This window comes from Odocoileus virginianus, chromosome 23, assembly GCF_023699985.2.
Source record: "Odocoileus virginianus isolate 20LAN1187 ecotype Illinois chromosome 23, Ovbor_1.2, whole genome shotgun sequence".
Taxonomy (NCBI): domain Eukaryota; kingdom Metazoa; phylum Chordata; class Mammalia; order Artiodactyla; family Cervidae; genus Odocoileus; species Odocoileus virginianus.
Genome location: NC_069696.1, coordinates 50282168 through 50308039, shown reverse-complemented (window position 1 = coordinate 50308039; position 25872 = coordinate 50282168). Strand labels below are relative to the sequence as shown.

Here is a 25872-nt window from a genome sequence, read left to right as displayed (position 1 = left end):
GGGACACATAGAGAGAGAAGAGACGACGATATAAGTTAGCTAAATCTTCACTCTCATATCAAGATGTCAGTTAATGATATCTAAAACTGAGGAGGCAGAAAGAAGGGCATATGCATATCATATGGAGATGAACTCCCAGACGACTAACTACAGAAACATTTAAGGTATCTACTTCTGGAGAGTAGGGCCATGAATGGGGCAAAGAGGGCAAGAAATTGCTTGCATTTACATTTTATTGATACATTTGTTTTGATTTTAAAATATATGTATATATGTATTACTTCAAAAAATTTTTTCAAGTGTGCATTCTCTTCTGTCAATCCCACTGCCTGAATTCCCTTGCTTCCGTGTTGTTTAAATTGTCTTTATGTCTATTGTAAACCATCTTCTGGAAGAGGGTGAGATAAGTAAAATAATTAACTAGTCCTGGGCATCCACTCGTCCATTTACTCAACCTCTGTCTCTTTTTCATTTCCGAGAGTGCTCTCTAGGACACAAGGGAGGGAGATCCTGCTTAGCGCTATTGTTGTCTTGGTTGTGGTGTAGCAGGAAGCAGAGGAGCCCAAATTTTTAGCATCTAGACTTCAGTTCTGAAGACTGCTATTGAAATGGTAAACTCTGATTACAGCTTTGAAAGTGCACTGTTTTCCCTGAGCTACAGAACAGCCTTCTGAATTAGTATTAATAAAATGCTTTTCAGTGGGATCTCTGACACCAGAAGTCGCCGATGTAATTATCATGCCTGGACTTGGCCTTGTCAGGCAGCACAGATAATCACCTTCAATCCCCAGGCTGATGATTAACCAGTCAGTCAACTGGCAGTGAATGCTCACTAGGAGGTTCTGTCGGGGTGACAGAGGAGGGGGAAGACCCTGCAGTGACCTTCCCGTGAGGCTTTCCAAACAACAAGGGCTGAGGGTGCAGGGGGAGAAGGAAAGCAGATATCCACATGCACCAGAAGACAGAAGTAAATAAACACATCAATCCCAGTTACACAGAGCAGGCCCTGCACATCCAAGTTGGAGTGGAATAAAAATAGTCTCTCCCCCGTCTGGCCAATGTTGACCTCTCAGGTTTTACATGTGTTCCTTTTTTTTTTTTTTGGCCCCTGTAACCCCACCTGGATCCAAACACCACTAGATATTGGTCTGAGTGCCTCTGTGATAATTTCATGCTGTTCCACAGGCCTGAGAGGCTGCTCTATTGCTCAGTCTTTGTCAGCCTGTGCATCTTCCCAGTTTGTTAAGAGTTAGTATAAACTTGACCTCTTTTATAGAGCCTTGACTGAGTCACTCATTTTGAGGGCCTCTGCTACACTCTGAATGAAAATCCCAATCAGTTACAGTACTACAGGAATTTGTCTGTTCTCATGTATGCTTCTCCAGTAGATTGTTAGCATCGTGAGAGGAGGGAATGGGTATATTATTCATTTCAACAGAATTAAAATAATTAACATATAAAAATACTTAGACCAGTGCCTGAATATAAGCATTACGTGAGTATTATTATTATTATTAGTGTCAGGTTTTGGATTTAGGAGCCCTAGCATAATATCTTCACTTGAAAGTGGCAGCTAAGCAAATGTTTCCTCCTTTGAATTCTTGGAACATGTCAAATAAGCTGAGTTTTAGAAAGGAGGAGGTGATAGGTATTTTTGGCAGTGGTCATGATTCCAGTGTGAAAGTGAGGATGATTTCTTTACATATTGGTAGCTGAGAGCTATGAATATCTTTGAAGAAGCAAAGGATGTAACAAGTGAATAAATTTAGTTTCAGAGGATATGGGGATATTCAAGATGATAAGAAACTACTAAAAAACATTTGCTATTGGCTTTGATGGTATACTCGCCCTCAGAAAGATGGGCTTACTTGGAGAAACACCTAATGCAACTCAAGTGAGTTTATTTCCTTCAGCATTATCTAGAAATAGAAGGCAAGTTGGTCAGACAGATGTTTCCACACTCATCCTCCCTTGCTATCTGCATGTGTGATGCGCACGTGTGTGCCACCATCTGGGTGAGACTATCTGGGCAGCGTGATGGATCATTAAGCTGTCTCTCCATATGGTGAATGTGCAGTATCTGAACCATGATTTCACAAGGTAGGTAATCCTTTAATTCAGAAAGGCATTGCATGATCCCTAGGATGGTTGCCAAATCAGTACCTGTTTTGTTCTTTAAACTCTATATGCATTTTGCAGTCTTATATCCTTTGTTGATGATTCCATTGGTCCCATTTTCACTGTTTACACAATCCTGCCCAAGCCCATTTCCTCCAGAGAGTCTGCCCTGATCACGCCAGCTCATCAACATCTCTTCTTCTCATGACTTAGAGAAATTCATAGATTCTAACACTCATTCTTCCCACAGTTGCATTCTATGCTATGAAAATATTTACAGTGTTGTCCTTTATTGCTATTTGAATGTGTATTGCTATTTAGCTGTTAAGTATGCTAGTCTTAGTTCCCTGAGTAGACTGCAGGATCTTTAACAAGAGCCTATAGTATGCCTCTCTGTAGTCTCGACCACAATTAGCATAGTTTGATGAGTATATATGGTATTCAATAGGTGTTTCCTTAGGAATGAATGAGTAAATCTCCAAGGAATCCATTCAAAAAGATTTTCCTGGGAGCCCCTTCACAAATGTTCATCTATGTTCCACTCTAGTTCATCAACAGATGTTAAAGTGTAAAAGATTCATATCTGAAGCATAAATTTATATTGTAAAATGGTACAGTGTTCAAAGTTTGCATTGGTTAATATACTTCATAGTATTTATTAATATACTTTATAGCCTGGATGCAAGTTTAGGTTAGTCATCCTTGAGAACAAAGCTACAAGACTCTAGCATATTCAAATATTCACATATAAATTAATTATCACAATTTGATCGACCATAATTAAGGAAACCTTTATTGCTGTGAGCAGGTGGGTGTCCTTCAGTGTGTTTCTTAGGGAAAGCGCTAAATGCAATCTGGTTCCTTGGAAGTCCCACTGTACTCTGCCATTTGCATATGCCACTGTGTGGCTATTAAGCCTCAAAGGCGCTTTGAGTGTACCTGTGGTTGATTAAGTGTGAGTTACAGTGACATAATTTTCCAATATACTTTAGAGTTAAGTTACTTTATTCAACATAAGGTCACTGAGATAGGTGGGTTATGGGTATTTGGGGTGTTTCTAGCATAATTCATAGAAGCTTTTCCTTTGTATCCCGGGTATTATGAGGGCAAGATCTACGAGGACTTTCGGCAATTTCTGTGCGTCATTGTGCTGTCAGTAATTCCTAAGTGCTTGCCAGCCAAATGGAGCAGGCACTCTGGTCACCATCATGATCCATTGCCTACTGCAAGCACACAGCTAGCCTTACGCTACTTCTCACCACAGCCCTGTGAACCAAGCAGTGCTAGCTACTGTCTGAAGTTGGGAAACTGACGCTCAGGGAGGTTAAGTAACTAATCCACTATCTCACACCAGGTAGGGGAAGGAGTCAAACTGTGAAAGCAATGCTGTAGCTTAGAGCACAGTTGTCTTTCTAATTTCTATTGAGCATGATGATTAAAAATCTCAAATAAGCCCTCAACATGGCCCTGTAACTCTATTCCATTTTCTTTATACATTTTCTTTCCTACTTTTTGAAATTACTCTTTCATATCTTCTCTGTCTTCAAATCTTCTACATGAATGTCTCATAATTTAGAAAATAGAGGCCATTGGAAGGAACATAGCCCTATATTCTCATCATCCTATATACTAATCATTAGAGTACCCATTCTCTCTGTCTCCCCTCCTCCTACAATAGGAATGTCTCCATCAAAAACAATTCTTCCCTTTGTCTCTGGATCCCAACACATCTCACCTTTACTCATTCACTCAATCCCTCCTTTTCTCCAATATCAATAGCTCCCTTTCTACCTGATCACTTATTTTAGTAGCCAAATGTGATCCCAGCCTCTCCTGTTTAAAAAAATTCTTCCCTTTAGACACAGACGTAGAGAATGAACTTGTGGATGTACCAGGGAAAGGAGAGTGTAGGCGAAATTGAGAAGGGAGCAGTAACATATACACACTGCATTTGTGAAACAAATAACTAGTGGGCAGCTGCGTATAACACAGGGAGCCCAGCATGGCTGGACCTAGAGGGGTGGGAGGACCTAGAGCGCAGGACGGGAAGGGGGAGGGAGGCTATATAGAGAGATGGAAGGGATTATGACTGATTTGAGCTGTAGAGCAGAAAACAACACACCACTGTAAAGCAACTATCCTCCCATTAAAAAAAAAAAATCCTCTTTGACTCCCAAATCACTCTTTAGCTACCTGCTTATTTCTGTGTTTCCATTCTCAGCAAAACTTCTTTCAAGAGTTGTCTACTCTCCCACTTCTTCAATCCAATGTAATACGGCTTCTGTGCCTCTTATTCCACTGAACCTGCTCTTGTCAAGCTCTCAATGGCCTCTATGTTACCAGATCCAGTGGTTACCTTTCCAGCCTCATCTCACTTGATCTCTCATCATCATTCTACCCAATTAATTGCTTTTTTTGTAGGACAAGTTTTGGGGGAAAGAGCATTCCACTTTCAGATCCTTTGAAGTCTCAGTATAGTATAAGAGCAGAAAACTTTTGCCTTTGTTAGTATAAGCCAAGTCACCTAAGGTGAATGTGTGGAGTGAGAGGAGAAGAGGGAACGAGCTGAACCCTGGGACATGTGCAGAGGCAGGGCATCTACAAAGGGGCCAGAGAGGCAGTGGTTGCTGGGGTAGGAGGTGCCAAGGATATAGACGCCAGGGAGGAAAAGAGTGGTCAGCAGAGACCAAGACCACAGAAATATGAAGTCAGTAAGGCCTGGAAAGAGTGTGCTGTATCTGGCAATTTGGAGTTCATTAGTCGCCACTTAAAAATAATTTCAGGATGCTGACAGATGCTAATTGTATTGAGGCCTGATTGTATTGAGTAGAAGGGGAAGCCAGAAAGTGTAGATATTTCTTATGAGAAGGTTGGTGATGAATGGAAGACATGTAAGCAGGAGAAGCATCTAGGAAAGTCACAGCATTGAGAGAGGGTTTTGAAAAAAAATCAGGTTATATCTGAGCTTGTTCAGAGATTGCAGAGAAAAAGGCTTACCTAATGCCAGACCATTATGCTAGAACTGAAAGTAGAATTAATTTTGCCCCCTCCATTAATTGAGATAATATATATGTAAGAGTTTTAAAGACTATGAAGTGTGATGATATTTAATATGGTATTTTTATTTCCACAGTTTCATAACTATTTAGCAGAAAGTAAGCACGTCACATTTAAAAAAATCTATGTAACATTCCCTTCATCCCATTTCCTGTCAATCATTTAGCAGTTTTTAAATGACTGAATTGGTATGAATGGCTTTTTGTGCATTTCATTTTGATAAGGTAAGGGATTCTGTAGTTGGTGTTGGCCAGCCTATATGTCCCTTGTTCCTTGTTCTGAGCTAACTGACAACTGGGTGGGTTATATAGCTATATAGGCCTAACAAATACCAAACGCTCATCTTCTCCTTCACAGGGTTAGCTCTTTCTGATAAAAATGAGCAATATAACTCCTGTCAAGAAAAATGAGATATTTTAGATTCTAGGTCTCCTATTCCAAGATCTCCTTCAAAACTCTGGAAGGACAAACTTTATTCTTCCTGCCAACCATCTAAACAGACATTGGCTTATAAACTCAAGATGTTTCACAATGCTTTGGATATGAATCTTGGTCATTTTTGCTCCATCTGACAGAAGGTAAAAGTTTAACCACCTGAAATTTAATTCTGTTAACTCAAAGGGCAGAAATCAATGACCTGATATTCAGAAGCCTATGTTAATAATTCATTGCATTTTTCTTTCCTCCTAATATACTTCTATAAGTAGAGTCACAGGGGCTCTTGACTCTTTCAGATCATATACTCTTAAATGAATGAATAGTTCCCAACGTCTATGATGTGCGTGGTACACACAGACCAGACGAGGAAGTCAGGGACTTGTAAGCAATGCCCTGTAGGATGTTTCTATGTCTCTCATGTGAGTTTTCGTATGGGTAAAAATTTGTAGCCATTCATAATCATATCCATTACTTCTTAGAAAGGCTGTAATAAGTCTTCCATTTGCATTATATCCAAAAGATGTACTCATATCTTCCATGAACATTGCTCCTGTTTTGTGTAGTGTCTCTTGCATGCATGGAATGAGACCCGTGCAGAACGTCTCTGGGCTGAGGACAAACTCAGAGGTATACCTTTATTTTTACAACCCTGTGTGGCAGGAAATTTCCTTCACCTAGACTGCCTACTCTCTGCATGAGGCAAGAGTTTTCTTCTCTCTTACCTCTTCTTGGTTCTCCTCTGAATCATCATCCCCTGTATCACCCCAAGAACAAAAAATGCTCATGCTATTTTTGTGTGTCCAGAACCCATACTTTCTCATCTTGCCCACATACATTGCCTCAGCAACTCTTACTGAAAATGCCTTCCCTTTGGACTCAAATTGACCTGGGTTTGAATCTTGAGTGCATGGGGCCAGATAGTCTCTGAATAACTAAGTTTTGGACTTCCCTGGTGGCCCAGTGGTTGACAGCCCACCTTCCAATGCAGGGGACCAGGGTTCATTCCCTGCTCCGGGAAGATTCCACATGCTTGAGCCTGTGCACCACAACTACGGAGCCCGCGCTCTAGAGCCTGTGGTCCGCAACTACTAAGCCTGCACGCCAAAACTACTGCGGGCTGAGCCCCCGAGAGCCCGTGCTCTGCAACGAGAGAGGCCCCCGCAGTGAGATGCCTGCGCGCTGCAACTGGAGGGGAGGCCACGTTCGCCGCAACTAGAGAAAAAGCCCACGCACAGTGACGAGGACCCACGGCAGCCAAGCGTTCTCATGTTTAAAGCTGGAATAACACTACACACTTTATAACATTTGTGAGAGACGGAAATACAAGGTATGGAAAAAAGTATTTAACAAGTTATTGGCCAATGGCAGTTATATTATTAAATTGGTTATATTTTCTTTCCTTCCTATAATACACAACTTTTGTTTAATCACCTATTCCTTTGGCATATCTCTGTCAGATAGACATCAACTATAAGGATGACAAACAAATGAACATTTTTTGTAAATGTGATTTATTTAGGGGCCAACAGGTTGCAAAGTAAAATGGAAAGGGTGTAGGGCTAGAGACGTAGGAAGCTCTTGGTTCTGGCTTTGCTGGTTCTCATATTAACTAAAACTAAGTAAGCTATCAGGAAGATTGCATTTGTCATTGATGAAAGAGTAACATCAGATTCTTTAGACATTTTAAATTTCACATAAACCTCAAGTAGGTTGACTTTGATTCAATTAAGCAAATATCTACCGAGTAACCATTATGCACTGTGCTTGGCAATGTGAGGTATAATAAACAAAGGATGCATAGTCACACATTCTTACTGAGAACTGCTATTGGTTGGATTATGTCCCTTCCTCAATTTCTTATGTTGAAGTATTAACTTCCTAGTATCCCAGAATGTGACTTTATCTGAAGACAAGTTTTTTACAGAGATAGTCTAGTTAAAATGAAGTCCTTAGGGTGGGCCTGAATGCAATATAACTGGTGTTCTTATAAGAGCAGGAACTGGACAGACACACACAGAGGGAAGACAGTGTGAAAAATGAGGAGAAGACAGCCATCTTTGCAAAGCCAAGGAGAAGGGTATAGAACACATGCTCCCCTCAGAGCTGTCAGAGGAAGGACCCAACCCTGCAGACACCTGCTGACATACTGGACTTGCAACCTCCAGAACGGTGAGACGTATATCACTGTAGTCTACGCCCTCCAATGTGGGGCAGCCCCCAAAAATTCATGCAAGAACCAGTTGTGTGCTAGTGACTGGGAAAGTAACACTGAACCAGGCCCTGTTTTCTCCTAAGGGAAGAAGTTGGATGATTCTTCTATGGATGATAAGCAGGGTGCCATGAGAGGCTGCTGAAGAATAGTAGAGCAATACGAAAGAATTTGTTTTAAAGGGTCTACAGAAGGAAACTCTGAGTCAGATTTTGAAGTAAGAGTTACTCAGGCTAAAAATGAGTGCGAGAAAGTATTGTTCTGAGCAGAGAACTGTGTGTGCAAAGGCATGGATCTATGCGCAAGTGCGGCACAATTAAGACTATAATAATTCAACACAGCTTAAGATTGGTGAGAGGTGAAGCTGAAAGAGGTGGGCAGGGTCCAGATCAGTAGAGGAAGTCTCCACAGAGCAAGCAGAAAGACCAAGGCCTTAGGGAACAGGTCTTGAATAGGGAATAGGGAGGAGATAGGCTATGTTAGGCAGGAGGGAAATCATGAACAGAGAAGAAAGATATGTATTTGTTTGGCAGTGAGAGTTCTGGTTTTGGTAAAGCAGAGGTCCTCTGGAGAGGCAGTGAGGAGGAGAAAGAAAAGTAAGAAGAAATGAGATGAAGAGGTCCCTCAAAGGACCAGAAATAGGCCAAGTTTCGAGGGCTCGAACGGCAGGGTCGCTGTTCTGTTTAGTGTTCACAATCTAACAGGGTCTCTGTACACATTCACTGAATGAATGAAGGGAGGAATGATGAAACAGTATGGTTTTAGTGAATTGAACAGGAACTTTTAAGTCAAAGCAGTTTGTTTTTAAACTCTAGGTGCTGCTTGGCAGTTTTTAAAACTTTGTGAATCTCATTATCTTCATTATTAGTATGGGGATACTAATACTGATAGAGAGATGTGAGAATTACATGAGATAGAATTTATATAATATATGAAACTAAATAAAACTTTAAAATGTCATCCAATCAATATTTACTAAGTAGCTGCTATATGCCAGGCCCTTGGTTAGGCTTTAGGAATACAAAGATAAATAAGACCCACTTTCTGCCTCTCAGGATCTCACTTTCTAGGGTGGAAGGCAGACATCTGAACAGATAACATAATTGCAATGAAATATAGTAAGGCCTAGCTTAGCGCTAAGAAAAGGATGCCACGGTGCAAGAGAAAGGGCAGTTGTGCTAGCTAGATGACAAAACGGCATTAGGGAATACTTCTTGGAGGACGTGAGGCTTAAGCTCAATCAATGCTATGCAATGAACAGTGCTGCAAAATGAGGTGAAGAAGGAGGAGAAAGGAATTCCAAACAGAGGGAACAGAAGGCTCCCCTGCAGCTGCGTTTTTCTAGTTCCAAGGCCTGTGTAGTTCCCTCACTGAAAATATACTCCAGCCTGGTTGGTTAGAGCAAAACCCCCCTTTTGCTCTTGACAGACTCCTGAAGACTGGATCTTGTTGTGAATATCCTCAGCTATTGGCTGGGATCTCTTATGGGAGATCCTGCCTTATTGGAGCCACCTGCCTGATTCCTTGCTCCCTTTCTCCTTCCTTTTCTCGTTTCTTCCTCCTTTCATCAAACACTTACTGTGTCTACATGTGTAAGTTAGAGGTTGTACTTGAAGATGCAGAGGATCAAAGCATATTTCTAACTCTCAAGAAATTAAAAATCAAGTGCAGGGGCAGCAAATGATGGCCTATTCACTAGATCTGCCTTTTTTTTTTTTTTTTTTGTAAATAAAGTTATATTTGAACACAGTCAGGTCCATTTATTTGTGTATTATCTATGGTCACTTTCATGATGCAATAGAAAAGTCGAATACTTGCAACACAGGCCATACGGCTTTCAAAACCTAAAATATTTACTATCTGGCCATTTATAGAATAAGTTTGCCAACACCTGTTGTAGTGTTTGTGGTGGCAGAGGCAGTGGGGTAGATGGACAAGTAAATAGGGACCATAGCACAGTAAGACAAGCAGAGAGAAGGGCTCTGAACCCACACTTGGGAGGTCAGAGAAGAAGAGACAGCTAAAAGAAGTGACAACCAGGCTAAGATCTAACGGATATAAAGGAGTTGAGAGGGGGAGGAAGCTCATTCTTGGTAGAGGCGGCAGCATGTGCAAAGGCCAGGCAATGACAGAAAAATGCCAGTTCTGGAGAACAGTAAAGAGATGAAATAACACATGAGGCTAGAAAGTAAGTTGGATCATGCAGGTCATAAAGGATCCTGAATATGAAAGCCATATTAAGGATTTTGTAAATACAATCTCCCATAGGTAATTGAGAATCACTGAGAGATTGTAAGTAGAAGCAAGTGTGCTAAATATCTGATACTCAGACATGTATGTGGAGATGTTTATTGAGTAGCCAGATGGTATTGGATGCCAGGTAGAAAGCGCTGAAGAGCAGGGACAGCTACAGATCTATGACTATAAGAACCAGTGACCTCCCTAATGGGTAGACAAATTGAGTGCCCCCACCTTGTGGGACAGAGGGGCCTGGCAGGCTACAGTCCATGGGGTCCCAAGAGCTGGATACGACTTAGTGACTAAACCACATCCAGTCTGTGAAGCAGGAGGACTAGGAGACTAGGAGGGCTTGGAAAGGGCGGTGTGAAGTTACAGAACCCAAACAAATTTCAGCAAGGGAATAAGTACCAACAAGGAGTGCAGAGTGAAAATCAGTCATTGAAAGAGGTCAAAGAGAAATGAAGGAAGGGAAAAAAGAGGGTAGAGGTGGAGATTTGGCAAGAAAGAGGTTACAGCTTACTTAAAAGAGAACAAATTTTGGGAAAGAGTTGGGAAGCAGGCTGGATTACTGGGGTAAAGGAGGTGACTGGAAATGAGGAAATCGAGGTCATTGTTTGAGAGATCTGTCCATTTAAAGACGAGATGAAATACGATTGTGGCTGACTTTCTTAAAATCAGTCTGTAAGTCAGCAGTTTTAGTAAGTTTTAAAATTCATGAGTAAATTCTTCATCCCAAAGATCTGGTCATTTGGTGCAATAGTGGAGATAAGTATGCAAATATGCTGCATGACTAAATTAAAGGCCATTTCGTGGGAGCATTAGTTAGGAATGGTAGCTGAAGTAGTGCTTTATTAGAAAATGAAGCAGCATATTTCAATGCTCAAATATGTAATCAGAGTAACTTCCAGGTAGGAGGAAAGGCTTGATTCTCCTTAGAGTTACTGGATTGGAATTATGACTGCTGTTTTTCCTGAGGGCCATTCATCCTTCTCAGGTGGCCATGCCTGCACATGCCCTCACTTCTGACTTTCTGCTGCACAAAGCCATCAGTCTCCTTCCAAGGCTAATGACAGCTACAAGAACAATTAATAGCTCTGCCAGCACCACTATCGTACCATGCATCCTTAAAGAGCTGAAAATACTCAATAACGAGCCCAGAGAACATTTCTCCCAGGCCTCTCATTACACTGATTTTACAGGTGAGTAAAGCAAACCATACAGAAGCAAGACAGTGGACACAAGAAGTCTTACTTCAGTCCTCTCTCACGGCACTGCAAGGCCGTTGGCTGTGATACTTGTAATTAAGCTGTTGTCTAGATCAAGAATAACTCCCTCCTGGCTTTGACTTTTGGTTACCATCAGATTTTAAATGCCAATAATTGAAGAAAAAAAAAAGGTATTTTTTCAGAAGTGGGTATGTAACTGCTGGCCTAAATGAATTTGTAGAACTATAACTGCACTTTCAATATAAAGCCACCTGTTTCAGAAACAGGAAGGCACAGGGTGTCTGGCAGGTATATTTCTCTTATACCCTTAAATCTCAGTAACTTTATAACATTATCTTAAACAATATTTGAAACAGGAAAACATTGTGGGGGTTATTAGTCTTATTTTTTAGGGATAATTTATTTTTCTGCTTCCCAAGTTTAACTTCTCACTTGGATCAAGATATGCTGCTAAGATACTTAAAAGGTCATTTTTATCAGGTCAACTGCAAATGGTGCTCTTATTACAGAAAAGTTATGCAAAAGAGGAGAAAAGAAGTAAGTCTATTTGCATGTAAAATGCACCACAAAAATGAAAAAAGGTTTGAATTAAATGCTTATAAGATCAATCTTGCTCAAATCTTTGGTTCAAATGGATGACTTCCAAGAGCTCTGTGACTCTACTTCTACGTCTAATAGGCAGTACTCACTTTGACCTTGAGTAAATTCTTTATGAATGCTACCTGCCCAAGTGTACAAAAATGCTAATTCATGTAGGGCTCTTGGTATTATTTTTATATCTTTTTCTGTATGCATTTTGAAATTTTAATAGTGGTCAAAGCATCCAAGTCAACCTGGATGGCAACTGCTAGAAAGCATTGGAAGTGATAAAATAATGAGCTGGTATAATTTCTTTCTGTTCCCCTTTTGATTAGCGTTTACAAATATGACTGTCTGCTAAAACATGGTGAGGCTAGGGGTCAGTCCTCCAAGTAAGAGAAACTTGTTACTATAGTCTTTGGATGACAAATCTATCATAACACTGCCAGTGTTTAGATGTTATCAGTATCTATATCTTTCTTTACTCCATGCTATGATAGATTTTTACCTCTACTACTGCCTACTGTAATTTGCTGCTGAAAAAACAATTCCTGGTAAGTAATATGCTGAAGGATGGTGATAATATGAAAGGATGAATACATGATACAATGTGTGTATACACATGTTTGTGTTAGCACATGAAGGAATGTATATTCAATGCGCATGCAAATAATATGATAGGTCTAAGAGCAATACTGTAACCTGCTTGAGGTGAAAGGTAATACATTGGTTATTGCTACACCCTTAGTAATTTAATTAACAATGCCATTAGCACATAGGAAATGTTTAAGGAGTGTTTGTTGCATGAATGGATAAAAGGTACTAATGCTCTATGTCCCCACTGGCAGGATGAGGCTTTTAGTCCTCGGCTGGATGTCCATCTATAATAATCTGCTGTGGATCCAGTTTTTATGGGGAGATTTCTGTGTACACTACATTATGCTAGGAGTGCTAGAAACGCAAGGAAATTGAATATGCAGAACTTGGACTTGAAGACCTTCTAGTCTAGTTGGGGAGATAAGATATATTCAAGTGAAAACTTAACTCCCAATCCTGGAGAGTAAATAATGGCATGCCAAATGTAATTTTTCATGCCAAATACAACCCCTACATGAAATCGAGAAAAGAGAGGCTGCTAAGTACTGGAGCCCTTAAGAAAAGCTGTAGAAACAAGACAGAAGTTGAGTTAGACCTTTGAGGATGAAAGACAGAGAGGAAGGGAAGGAAATAGCTGTGATAGCTGAGGGAGTATCAGATGAGTGTTCAGCAGGACAAGAACAGATAGTTTGAGGCTTACATACTAGGAAGCAGCTATTAGCATAGGAAAAGACGTGATGATAGAAATATATCCGATAAGAAAGTCAATCATCATGAGCATTTTATACAGTAATCATTTCATACTTAAACTCCTTAGTGAAAAAAAAGTAATGTTGAAAGTCAGACACATCCTATATGCTACAAATTTGGGGAAAACAGGTGGGATATCAGAGGACCACGGGCTAGTGAGTAGCAGGCAGACCTGCCGAAGCAGATGGGAGCTGATAACATGTGACTTCAGAGGGCATGAACAGGTAGAGTGGGGCTTGAACAAGTCTTCAGACAAAGGATTTCTGTGTTGAAGGGACTTTTGCCACATGGATCTAAACTTTCCCAAAGTCTTAGGTGTAATTTTGTAGCTATTCTTTGTACCAATTTCCACTTATTTTATATTTTTAAGGACACATAAATATCCTGTGCAAAACTATTCTGCAAGCCAGGACCAGATACATAAAGAAAAAGTTTGGAATTTTAACCTACAGGTATCTTTAAAAAGTTGATACATAAATAAAGTCTAGAATAAGTTTTAAGAGCCCAAAGGAGAAACAATAATGGACAAATATTTAAAAATAAATGAGTCCTTCTTTTCTAACAAGGTCCTTCTTTTCTGTCTAGAAATTGATGTAAAAAATCTTTATTAAAGTTAATCACAGCTGTGTGGCTAAATCATTCATATATTGTGTTTATGTGTAACAGTATGTAGAACAGAGTTATTAACAGAAAATTTGCAAAGCTTTCAATAAATACTTTGAAATTTACTTATATGGGCCCTTTGAAACTCATATTCATTATGGAATATTGATTAAATGAAAAATTAACTCTTGAGAATGTTTCCTAAATAAAGTATATCTATGCATGGATGTACTACAATATTTCAACCAACATTAATTATATCCTTTTGATGTCTCTACTGTCTTGTTCTAAAAAGCTAATAAGACCTGCACTACATCATAGTTAATAGGAGTGTGGTGCTTGTTGCTTAGGCAACAGAATGAATAAATGCAGGTCAGAATGTGCTTCAAGGAAAACAAAAGCTAGAATATGATACCGAATGGAGACTAAGCAGGTCCAACAGATTTTTCACCACATTAATGAAACCTATTTCTTAAAGTTGGCTGATCATATTAGTGTACTTTAACTAAGTTCATAATTATGTAAATTAGACTATGGAGATCAATAAATAATTTTTATAGAGATAGCAATTGATTTTTTATAATGCTAGTAGCAAATAAACGGTGTATAGCAGCATGCAAAATGATAATTGATGACACTGTTTTATGATTTGCTTCATTTACATAATTAACTCCTCTGAATGATAATTCTAATTTTTAAAATTCTGTCTTGTATAGAAAGTGTTTGATTGATTTTTCTAAATTAACTATGTTTTCTTAATTTCGGAAAAATTATATACAATAATTTGAATTGAAAAAATAAAGTCAACAGTCTATGGAGAGGATCAGACCTTGGTTTTGTCACATATGTCCAGGATTTTTTTTCTTCCTGGATACATTTTGGAGTGTTTATACATATTTTATTCATGAATGCTTTTTGGAAATGCTTATTGGAAACATGTTTGATTAACCTTTGCATTGGGTTTTCAAAAAGGGATTATATTTACTCTGAAGTGTTTAACATTCAGAGGAAAATTATGCTGAATTAAAATCTTTCAAAGTAGATAAATGATCCAGAGACTCCAAAGACCTAGCTAACTTCTCACGGGACCAGAATAAATTTGGACACAGGTTTGAGGAGTGGGAGTGAGAAAGTCTTATTTCAAGGAGACATAAGAAGAAAAAATAAAGACTCATCCAAACCTGCAGTAAATGTAATAGTTAATTCTTAGTGTCATCTGCTTCGTGTCCTAAGGCTGTCCTAATTCCACTCAGTCTGTCCTAAGACTCTCACGGCAACTGAAGCAAATTTTCTTTTCCCCCTATTTTGATAGCTACACAATCTGTCTAATCAGTGACAGTATTCTTAAACATAAGAAAAATAATAGTAGTTGCATGTCTCATTATTTAAAAGTGGATTCATTAAGAGTTTTACGGGTACAATTACTTAGGGCTCATATGTCTTACTAAATTGATCCAGCTTAAAAAAAAAAAGCTATTGGGACACACATTTTTGGAGAAGCAAAAGTTTAACAGTTTTAAATAATCTTCAAATCTACAATAGTCAAGTCAAGCTTGGAGAAAATAATCTAAAATGAAAATAAAAAGACGTGCCTAGCTCTCAGTAAAATGTTATCAATTTTACTATTAATAAGCCTCAGTTGTAAGCTCCAGTATTTTATTTAGAAATAACTATTGTTTCTGCAAGCCATTTTGTGCTACATGCCTATGTTATGTATTCTCTCTCTAAATTTAGGGATCCGTAACATGTGTGATGGGACCTTAAAAGCAAAGAAAGGTAATACTGACTGTGACGTAGCCTAACGAGGGGAACTGATGAGCACCGGGGGAGGCATGTGAATGATCAGAAAGCTGTTACGGGTCTGCACAGCTCCCCATCCTCCTTCCTCACCTATATTCATCTCAGTGGGAAGTTTGCACCACCAGCTTTAGACCGCAGGCAGACCAGTATTCAGAAGTACCCGAATGTACTTAGTCCCTCTGCCTCTCTTTCTAGATATTGACGGTTAACTGATGGACGTGTTTGTTTTCTACCTAAAATAATAAACAATACCTCATTGCTCTTCAATCAGCATGTAAACTAAGCGAAAGCTTTCTATAATAGACCATTCGAATCAGTTTGCTAATGAACTAAAGGTCATCCCCACAATTTAAACTCCTTATTGAGCAATTATAAGGAAAAAAAATGATCTTCACACCATAAACACAACAAATTGTTTAATTAATCACTAAATGCTGATACCCAAATGAAATATGTTTCAGGAATCTAGAATTAACTGAAGAGTGCTATCATCATCTAACTGGGTATTTTGAGATGACAGATTTATGAAAATCACACAAAGAATGACAGGGAGAATACAAATGTTAATCTTCTTTCACTGCCTATAAATAGTACTCTCACCGGTTCATTCATATAATACACATGTATATGAATGCACACAGATCTCATTTTTCAGCAAGTGCCTATATGTTACACAGTCGGTTCGGTCCTAAGGGCATCCAATTTTCTAATGCAGTTACATATATAAAACTGACCAGTTTTGGTGCAAATCAGGCTGCCTCTGAGCCGTGTAAGACACATAAGAAGCAAAGACAGACAAAAGGCAGCTCCGTGGACACAGAGAGCGTCTTACCATAAACTGCACATTGTCAAATCCATTAGCCATCAGGTGGTTCTCGTACTGAGGTAGCCCAATGCTTTCCAACCATTGTCCCACTGTTTGGACGGGGCATCTGGGTCCTGTAAGAGGATGAAGAGGGAAGCGTTTGAGCAGGGAGTAGCCGTCCACGGGGTAATAGCGGTAGTCCTGGGCTGAGAGGTGGCATTGCCACATCATGCTCCTGGGAAAGTTGCTATCAAAGGAGCCCGCCAGCTTGACAGATTAATGTTCTCAGCGAGAGAGCAAAGTCAGAAGTAAAACATAGTTTGCCAGGCAGGCTGTGGAGTATGACTTGATCCTAGCTCCACATTTCTTACATATTAATCTTTACTACCGACCAGTACGTCACACAGCCCCCAAAACCAGGCAGCAGAAGAAGGCATATCAAGCTGTCAGCTTAGGCTGGTCTGCGTTCCGTGTGATTGTTGGAGTACTCCACAATGAGCAATGCACGGCCAGCAGCCAGAATTCTTTTTATCAAGTACTCCTACACTCATCAGTATGCAGCTCCATGCTCCTCGCTCCCCCTCGCTCGCTCCCCTTCATTACCCAGCCCAGGCTACACCTCGCATTTTCAATAATAGCCATCAGATAAGGCAGATTTTTTTTGTCTGCAAGCTGTAAGCCTGCTGCTGCTGCTTCCTCCTACACACCCATCCAAGCGTCAATCTTGAATGATGAGAGCAGTCAAAACAAATGCAGAAAATAGCAAGATTCAAAAGCAAACTAAAGTGCTTAAAACTGAATTGAATCCTCATCCTGGTTACACGTTACAGAGCTATTTGTTGTGGAATTTTACGTTTCAAAAGACACCAGGAAATGCAAAGCTTTAACTATAGCTTATAGGGGAGCTCCCGACAGGTTCTCTTTTTCCTTTTCTCTCCTTTCCTTCCCTTTCTTATTTTTTTAAAACGCAGCACAGATAAATGTTTCCGATCTAAAGCTTTACAGTGTTGGAGAACAATTATTCTCTTTCTTTACCGTGCTGTATCAAAATGAGCCTCTCTGAGGTATTTTTTTTCCTTCTTGAATTGCTGCAAAATACAGAAACTGCATCGCAATCTTGAAGTCGAGATAATTCATTTCTCATTTGTGAGGCTTCTTACAAACAAAAATATTAGGCACAAAAAATCCTTTTCCCCTCTGATATTTATAACCCAATCTACCAGGGTTGACATTCTAAATTAGGTATAGAGGTAACATTACTGGGTAGAATTTTTTAATAAAGAAGAAGAGCCCTAACCAAGAATAATTTAAGAATAACAGATGTAAATGTGTGAGTTTTACTGAATGGCAGACAGACTGAGTAATTTATTTAATAATTGAGAGAAACCAGAGATTAATAATAGAACCCATAGGAGTAGATCATGAAAAGAACAGACTCTTAAGATTGAGAGAGAACTTGCAAAGAGGTTAGTCTAACCTCCCTCTTAATGCAGGAATCCCTTGTCACAGAGTTCCTTGAAGAATATTATCCAATTTAGGTTTGAATACTGCCTGCAACAGAGCTCTCACTACTTATCAAAAAGCCTCCACTTATTAGAAAGGTATTTTACTTCCTGCTGTTGTGGTTTAGTCACTAAGTTGCATATGACTCTTTGCAACCCCATGGACTGTAGCCCACCAGTCTTCTCTGTCCATGGGATTTTCCAGGCAAGAATACTGGAGTAGGTTGTCACCTCCTTCTCCAGGGGATCTTCCTGAGCTAGGGATTGAACCTGGGTCTCCTGCTTGGCTGGTGAACTCTCCACTGCTGCACCACCAGGGAAGCCCTAGCTGACTCCTCCTCACTGCCTCCAGCTCTGCCTTTGGAATCACAAGGACTGAGAACACTGCCTTTACCACATAAAGTGTTTTAAAAATTAAACACAACTCTCATCCCCCCAGAATAGTGCCTGGCACATAGTAAGTGCTCAATAAATGTTTATTGAATAAATGAAACATCACTTTCCTTCTTTCTCCAGATCTTATCTTTGTTTCCTTTCTCTTTTGAAGTGCACTGTCAACCTCCCAAGCACACAGACATTAAACTGCAAAGCATCTTGTATTCTTTCTTTCACCACTGGCATCAGCTCCCAAATTCCAGTCATCCCTCATCATATCTCTTGCCTCTGTTCCCTTAATTCAAATTCCTGTTTCATGTTTAGAGAACTGACATCTACCGTGATTTTGCTCTCTTAGTTCAGGCCCACCTGGCCTAAAACAACTATGGCCTCTGTGTTCATCTTCCTTCCTCTGATACTTCCAATTCTAGTATATACATGGATGTCAGAACAATCTCTTTAAGACAGTTTTGATTGTAACTCCTTGTTTCAGAACACTTCCATGGTTTTTTGTTGGCTTTAAAATAAACTCCCAATTCCTTTGATGACATTTTGGGGTCTTCATGATTACTACAAATCCTCTAATTTTATTTCCCTTTCCCCAAGTTCCAAGCAGGTGGGATTACTGGCTATGAGAAACTTGGGTTGCTTTTATTATGTCTCCACATTTATGCCTCTTCTTTGACTTTGGATATGATGATATGTTCTTTAAGAAACCTTTTCTAATCCCACCTAACAGGAATAAATCTCTTCCTTATCTGTTTCAAGTGGCATTTTTAGACCATCTAGTATAACAATATTTTTTGTCTAACGTTATAGTTATTTGTGTACAAGTTGTATTTCTTGAATGTAGGACTCTGTCTGGCTAACATTAAAAGTTGTAATAATTCATTATGCACCTGCTAAACCAAATAATGCAATTTTCATTTCACAATTCAAACTGTGTAAAATCATTTTAGTTTCAGATTAAAAAAAAAAATTTTTTTAAGTCTATCCCAAGTCTCTGAGTTTCGCTTTAAAAGAAAACAGCTAGGTTTTTAAATAGAGCCAATCAGATTCTAGATCTCTTAAGAAGGTCAAACAGTTCGTAGCAGTTTGGGAATCTATTTAAAGGGATTCAGGTTGCTCAATATTACCTGTACAAGAATCTGAAAGCAAGATGCTATTTGTTCTTGGCCAGTTGTAATGCTGATACAGAGTGGAATTAAAGTAGGCATCAGCTACAACCTCTCCTAGGGTCACACGCACGTTGTTTCTCCTGATCATTCGTAAGCTATAATTAGGTAGATAAGCTGCACAAATATCGAGCAAACATGACAATAATGTTTTGGTTTGGTAAGGCATGTGCTAATTGACCAGTTCCTCAAATCCCATCTCACTTCTTAAGATGTACACCATGGACCAAGTACCTTGAAGAGTGCTCCATGCATTCTAGACATTAAATTGTCTTTGTGAAAAGAATGAACACATGACATGGAATTGACTTTCATGGGATTTTCACTTCTCAATGGAAAGAGAGGGCAGAGGAGAGAGTGAGATTGAGCGTGAGTGCGCACGTGTGCGAGACAGGGAGAGAGTGAGCAGGGGAGGTTATGTCAAGGTCCGAGCTGCGGTACAAAAATGGCTCAGAGAAAATAGGGGCTACTAATCACTTTACAAATCATTTATAGACTAAACTTTTTTCTTTTAACTCTTCAATCATTCAGTTTGTACTCAATATTCTCATATGTTGGGGAAAGGTTTTCATGCACAGGGGGAGTGAGTTGGGAGAAACTGGGCTGGGGGAAGTGGTGAGGGAGAGGTAGGAAGAAGAAAGAGACCTTGAATCATGGTGTTTCTAGCTTTGTTAAAGTTTTTTCTCATGAGCCAAACCATTGAAAGAACCCTTGTGTGGGTATGAAGATCACTTTTAAAATAGTGTTTACGTATATTTCTCACTTTACATGAAATACTTTCTTGGAATCTTAAAATTCTTAAACATGACATCACATTATTGGACAGGCCTCATTATTCAACTGGAACTTCTCTAAGTCCCAAAAGTGAGACAAGAGGAAGGAAAGAAAAAAACTAACAGGTACTGAGAGTACTGTTCTAGGCAGCGTGGTGTGGATTATTTAGCTCACTTTGTTGTTGTTGTTTAGCCACGAAGTCATGTTCAACTCTTTTGTGACCCCCGTGGACGGTAGCCCACCAGGCTCCTCTGTGCATGAGATTTTCCAGGCAAGAATATGGCCAGTGGAATTGGGAGTAAAAGGGGAATAATTGTTAATGGATATGGGAAATCTTTTCATAATAATAAAAGTGTTTTAAAATTTACTGTGGCAATTGTTGTACAACTCTGAATATACTACAAGCTACTGAATTATACACTTCGGGTGAATTGAATGACATGTAAATTATATCTGAATAAATTTATCTATCAAATAATAATAGTAAAATAAAAACAATTAGTTCTTAAATTTTCTATAAATTTGTAACAACACAAAACAAATAATTGCATATAAGAATATATTATTATTGGTTTACATATTAGTATTTTTTTTCTTTTTCTATTTTCTTGGTTACTCTTTCTCCCAGTACCTCCAAACCACCCATGTCATCCATTCTTCCATCAAGGTAATTCATGTTAACAAACTAGTATGTTTATTCATATGTATGTATGCATTGTCACATCTGTCTCTCTCACACACACCACAGCTATGTACAAATATGTATGTTTTTATATATATATATATATATAAGTATATATAGGGGTATATTTGGACATCATTTCCTAAAAATAGAATCATATCACACATTTCTGAACCTGACTTTTCTCGTTTAACAAAGCTTTATGAAAATTCTAACAAGTAAATGATAAGCTCTAATTTGTTCTTTTAAATAGTTTCATAATAGTCCGTAATGGGTACACGATACTCGATTCAGTTCTTTGCCTGATATCTCTAGATGCAGCTTTTCAACAGATTCACCCAGTTTTCCCCAGTGGTAACATCTAGTGCAACTATAGTGTGATATCACAACCAGATATTTGGCAGTGATCAAATCCATTGATTATTCATATGTCAGTAGTTTTACATACACTCACTTGTGTGTGCACGTGTACATGTTTAGTTCTATGCAATTTTATTCCATGTATAAGCTGTGTGAGCAACACTTCAGTCAAGATAAAGATGGTACCGCCACAGGCACCTGCTACCTTTTCACAGCTGTGGCTCTCTTTCTATTTGCTTTTTAATCTCTGGCAACTACTAATCTGTTCTCCATCTCTGTCATTTTCTTATTTCAAGAATACAGAAAATCAATTTATTTTTTACAAAGGTAAAAAGGCAACTCTATGAAGAAAGGAGAGCCTCTTCAATGAATAATGCTGAAATAATTAGAGATCCATATGCAAAAATTGATTTTAATTCATATCTCATGCCATGTATAAAAGCTAGCTAAAAATCATAGGCCTAAATATAAAACCTAAAAATAAAAACACATAGAAGAAAATTTAGGAAAATAATTTGGGAAAAATCTTGAATTTAGGTTAGGTAATAAAAGCACAATTCTTAGGTTAGGTAATAAAAGCACAATTCTAAAAGAAAAAAATTGATCATTATAATTCATCAAAACTTTAAAGTTTTGATCCTTTCATTACAATAATGAAAAGGCAAGATGCTGACTAGAAGAAAACACTTGCAAATTGCATGTGATAGCATACTCATATTCATAATATATAAAGAACTCTCAAAACTCACTAATAAGGAAACAAACTGATTTTTTTTTTTTTGGCTACACTGTGTGGCATGTGGGATCTTAGTTCCCAGACCAGGGATCAAACCCATGCACCTTGCATTGGAAGCACAGAGTCTTAACCACTGAACTTCCAGGGAAGTCCCCAGAAACAAATCAATGTTTTTAAATGGGCAAAAGATTTGAACAGATATTTCACCAGAAAAGATACATGGATGGCAAATAAGATTGTGAAAAGATGTTTAACATCATTAAGAAAGTGCAAACTTATAATGAAACCATAATATGATACCACTTGTGGTTTAGTCACTAAGCTGTGTCCGACTCTTCTGTGACCCCATGGACTGTAGCCCTCTATCCATTGGATTTCTCAGGCAAGAACAGTGGAGTGAGTTACCATTTCCTTCATAATGTGATACCACTTATTAAAATGTCTAAAATTTAAAAAGTCTGACCATACCAAGTGCTGACAATGCTATGAATCATAGTTTGATAGTTTCTTTAGAAGTCAAATATACATCTACTATGTGGCGAAAATTTTCTACTGCTAGGTATTAACCTAAGAGAAATGAAAGCATATGACATATAGAGACTTGTAGATGAATGTTTACAGCAGCCTTATTTGTAACAGCCAATAACTGTGTGCATGCTCACTCAGTTGTATCCAACTCTTTGTGATCCCATGGTTGGTGGAAACAGCCTAGATGTCCATCAACAGGCAAATAAACAAATTGTAGTACATCCATACAATGTAATAATATTCAGCAATAAAAATAAATGAACAGATTATACATTCATCACATGGAATGAATGTTAAAATAATTTTGCAGAGTAAAAGAAACCAGAAGGCAGTATATTGTCACCCTGCTTATTTAATTTATATGCAGAGTACATCATGAGAAACGCTGGGCTGGATGAAGCGCAGGTTGGAGTCAAGATTGTTGGGAGAAATATCAATAACCTCAGATAAGCAGATGATACCACCCTTATGGCAGAAAGCAAAGAAGAACTAAACAGCCTCTTGATGAAAGTGAGAGAGGAGAGTGAAAAAAGCTGGCTTAAAACTCAACATTCAGAAAGCTAAGATCATGGTATCCAATCTCATCACTTCATGGAAAATAGACGGGAGAAACAGTGGAAACAGCGACAGACTATTTTGGGGGGCTCCAAAATCACTGCAGATGGTGACTGCAGCCATGAAATTAAAAGATGCTTGCTCCTTGGAAGAAAAGTGATGACCAACCTAGACAGCATATTAAAAAGCAGAGACATTACTTTGCCAACAAAAGTCCCTAGTCAAAGCTATGGTTTTTCCAGTAGTCATGTATGGATGTGAGAGTTGGACCATAAAGAAAGCTGAGTGCCAAAGAATTGATGCTTTTGAACTGTGGTGTTGGAGAAGACTCTTGAGAGTCCCTTGGCCTAAACCAGTCCATCCTAAAGGAAATCAGTCCTGAATATTCATTGGAAGGACTGATGCTGAAGCTGAAGCTCCAGTACTCTGGCCACCTGATGTGAAGAACAGATTCCTTGGAAAAGACCCTGATGATGGGAAAGATTGAAGGTGGAAGGAGAAGGGGAAAACAGAGGATGAGATGGTTGGATGGCATCATAAACTCAATGGACATGAGTTGAGCAAGCTCCAGGAGTTGGTGATGGACAGGGAAGCCTGGTGTGCTACAGTCCATGGGGTTGGAAAGAGCTGGACATGACTGAGCAACTGAACTGAATGAAAAGAAACCAGACTCTCCAGAAAAGTGTGATTCTATTTACATAAAATCCTAGAGAATGCAAACTTATCTACAGTGACAGGATAGATCAGTGACTACCTAGGGGTGGGAAGAAGGGGAGTGAAAAGGATTATAAAGGAACATGAAGAAACTTTTGGAGATGTTTGTTTTCTTGATTGTGATGATGGTTTCATAGGTGTATCTGTTAAACATCAAACTTTAAATTTGTGTAGTTTACTGTAGGCCAATTATACTTCAATAAACCCAGTTTACAAAGCTTTTCAAAAGTAGGAAAAAGAAATAAAGAATGATAGGGGGGAAAAGTGACTCATTTTAAACACTATTGTCAGGGAATACCTTTGAACAGAGACTGGAATATAGTGGAATGTAGCGAACAAGCTTTTCTGGTATTTAGGAAAAGAGAGTTTGCGGGAAGAGTAAGTTCAAAGTCCAAAATCCTGACCTGTGTTGTAAGGGTACGATAATACTAGCTCATTTTTGACATGTTCGTAACTATTCTCATTGCATATAGTGCAGCTATAGAAGGCCTCTGAGGAAGGCATGGAAACCCACTCCAGTATTCTTGCCTGGAGAATCCCCATGGACAGAGGAGCCTGGTGGGCTACAATCCATGGGGTTGCAAAGAGTTGGTTGGACATGACTAAGTGACTAAGCACATAGAAGGCCTAGGCCATTAAAATGAATGTATGATTACTCCAGGCTATGGTCTGAAACTGTTATAACTGTATTAAATTAAATCTATGATATCAGTTTAGGTCTCTAAAATTAATTTTTTCTTTTAAAAGTAGAAGGCAACTCACATACTGCTTAATTTCAGATAATTTCTTAATTGGGTTCTAGTTAATTGAGGAGAGGAGAAGATACTTTTCTTATGCTTAATTCCTTCAGCATTGACTGATTTCTTCAACAAATATTTATAAAGTACCTCTTGTTCCTAGCATTTTGCAGGCAGTGGGACTATAGCTTTGAACGTCCCTCAGTTCAGTCACTGAGTAGTGTCCAACTCTTTGCAACCCCATGGACTGTAGCACGCCAGACATCCCTGTCCATCATCAACTCTGGAACTTGCTTAAGCTCACATCCATCGAGTTGGTGATGCCATCCAACCATCTCATCCTCTGTCCCCTTCTCCTCCTGTCTTCAATCTTTCCAAGCATCAGGGTCTTTTCTAATGATTCAGCCTGTTGCATCAGGTGACCAAAATATTGGAGCTTTAGCTTCAGCATCAGTCCTTCCAATGAATATTCAGGACTGATTTCCTTTAGGATTGACTATTTGATCTCCTTGCTGTTCAAGGGACTCTCAAGAGCCTTCTCCAACACCATAGTTCCAAAGCATCAATATTTCAGTTCTCAGCTTTCTTTATAGTCCAACTCTCATATCCATACATGACTACTAGAAAAACCATAGCTTTGATTAGATGGACCTTTGTCGGCAAAGTAATTTATAGGCCAATGGAGAATACTGGCTTACCACTAAGAAAATATCAATAGCGATTAAAAGGTATTAAAAATTTAGAGACATGACTTCTTATTGTGACCGTATAGAGGAGAAATGAATTAGAGAAAGCCACCTAAATGATTCCAGGTTTCATGAGCAAAAGAGAAACACTATCTATTTCAATAAGGTGCCTCCAGGCTGAAACTGATGAAACAGTTAAGGTGGGTAAAATGATTTGGCAAAGGCAAGAGGTATCAAATTTGTTAAAAAGGAAAATGACATTTAGGAAGAGCTAGAGGAGAGCCCCTGGACAAGAGTTTAAAAAGGAAGCTGGCTAATCCCTCAAAAATATAATAAATAGCTGTTTATCCTAGCACCAAGGTAACTGATATAAGGCAAATACTTTTTAAAATATGTGAGTCTTTCCAGTAATCTAAACTATATATAAAAGAAGAGAGCTAATATTTATTGAGCACCTATACACATCAGGCCTTCTAAATAATGTCTCATTATGTAAAAATAATAGCAAACATGCATTTACTATGGTCAGACTCTAAATAATATACACATATTGTTGTTATTCAGTTGCTAAATCTTGTCCAACTCTTTGTGACCCCATGGACTGCAGCACACCAGGCTCCTCTGT

The 25872-nt window shown here is 38.8% G+C and overlaps 1 protein-coding gene and 1 long non-coding RNA gene across 18 annotated transcripts in view; one reads left to right on the top strand and one right to left on the bottom strand.

Annotated features, from left to right (window-relative positions):
- The window catches only part of ANKS1B (ankyrin repeat and sterile alpha motif domain containing 1B), a 1083120-nt gene that overhangs the window by 391494 nt on the left and 665754 nt on the right, over positions 1–25872 (bottom strand). For 15 of the 17 annotated variants that reach the window (XM_070454108.1, XM_070454113.1, XM_070454115.1 and 12 more), the window contains one exon: positions 16451–16557. In XM_070454108.1, coding sequence (XP_070310209.1) covers positions 16451–16557 — 107 coding nt within the window. Of the gene's footprint in view, positions 1–16450; positions 17041–17130; positions 17150–25872 lie in introns of those variants that run through there. The other 2 variants (XM_070454116.1, XM_070454117.1) reach the window with 2 other exon arrangements.
- LOC139030699 (uncharacterized) lies at positions 14180–15885 on the top strand. Its single transcript, XR_011483108.1, has 2 exons — positions 14180–14251; positions 15553–15885. It is a non-coding gene; the product is annotated as an uncharacterized lncRNA (long non-coding RNA).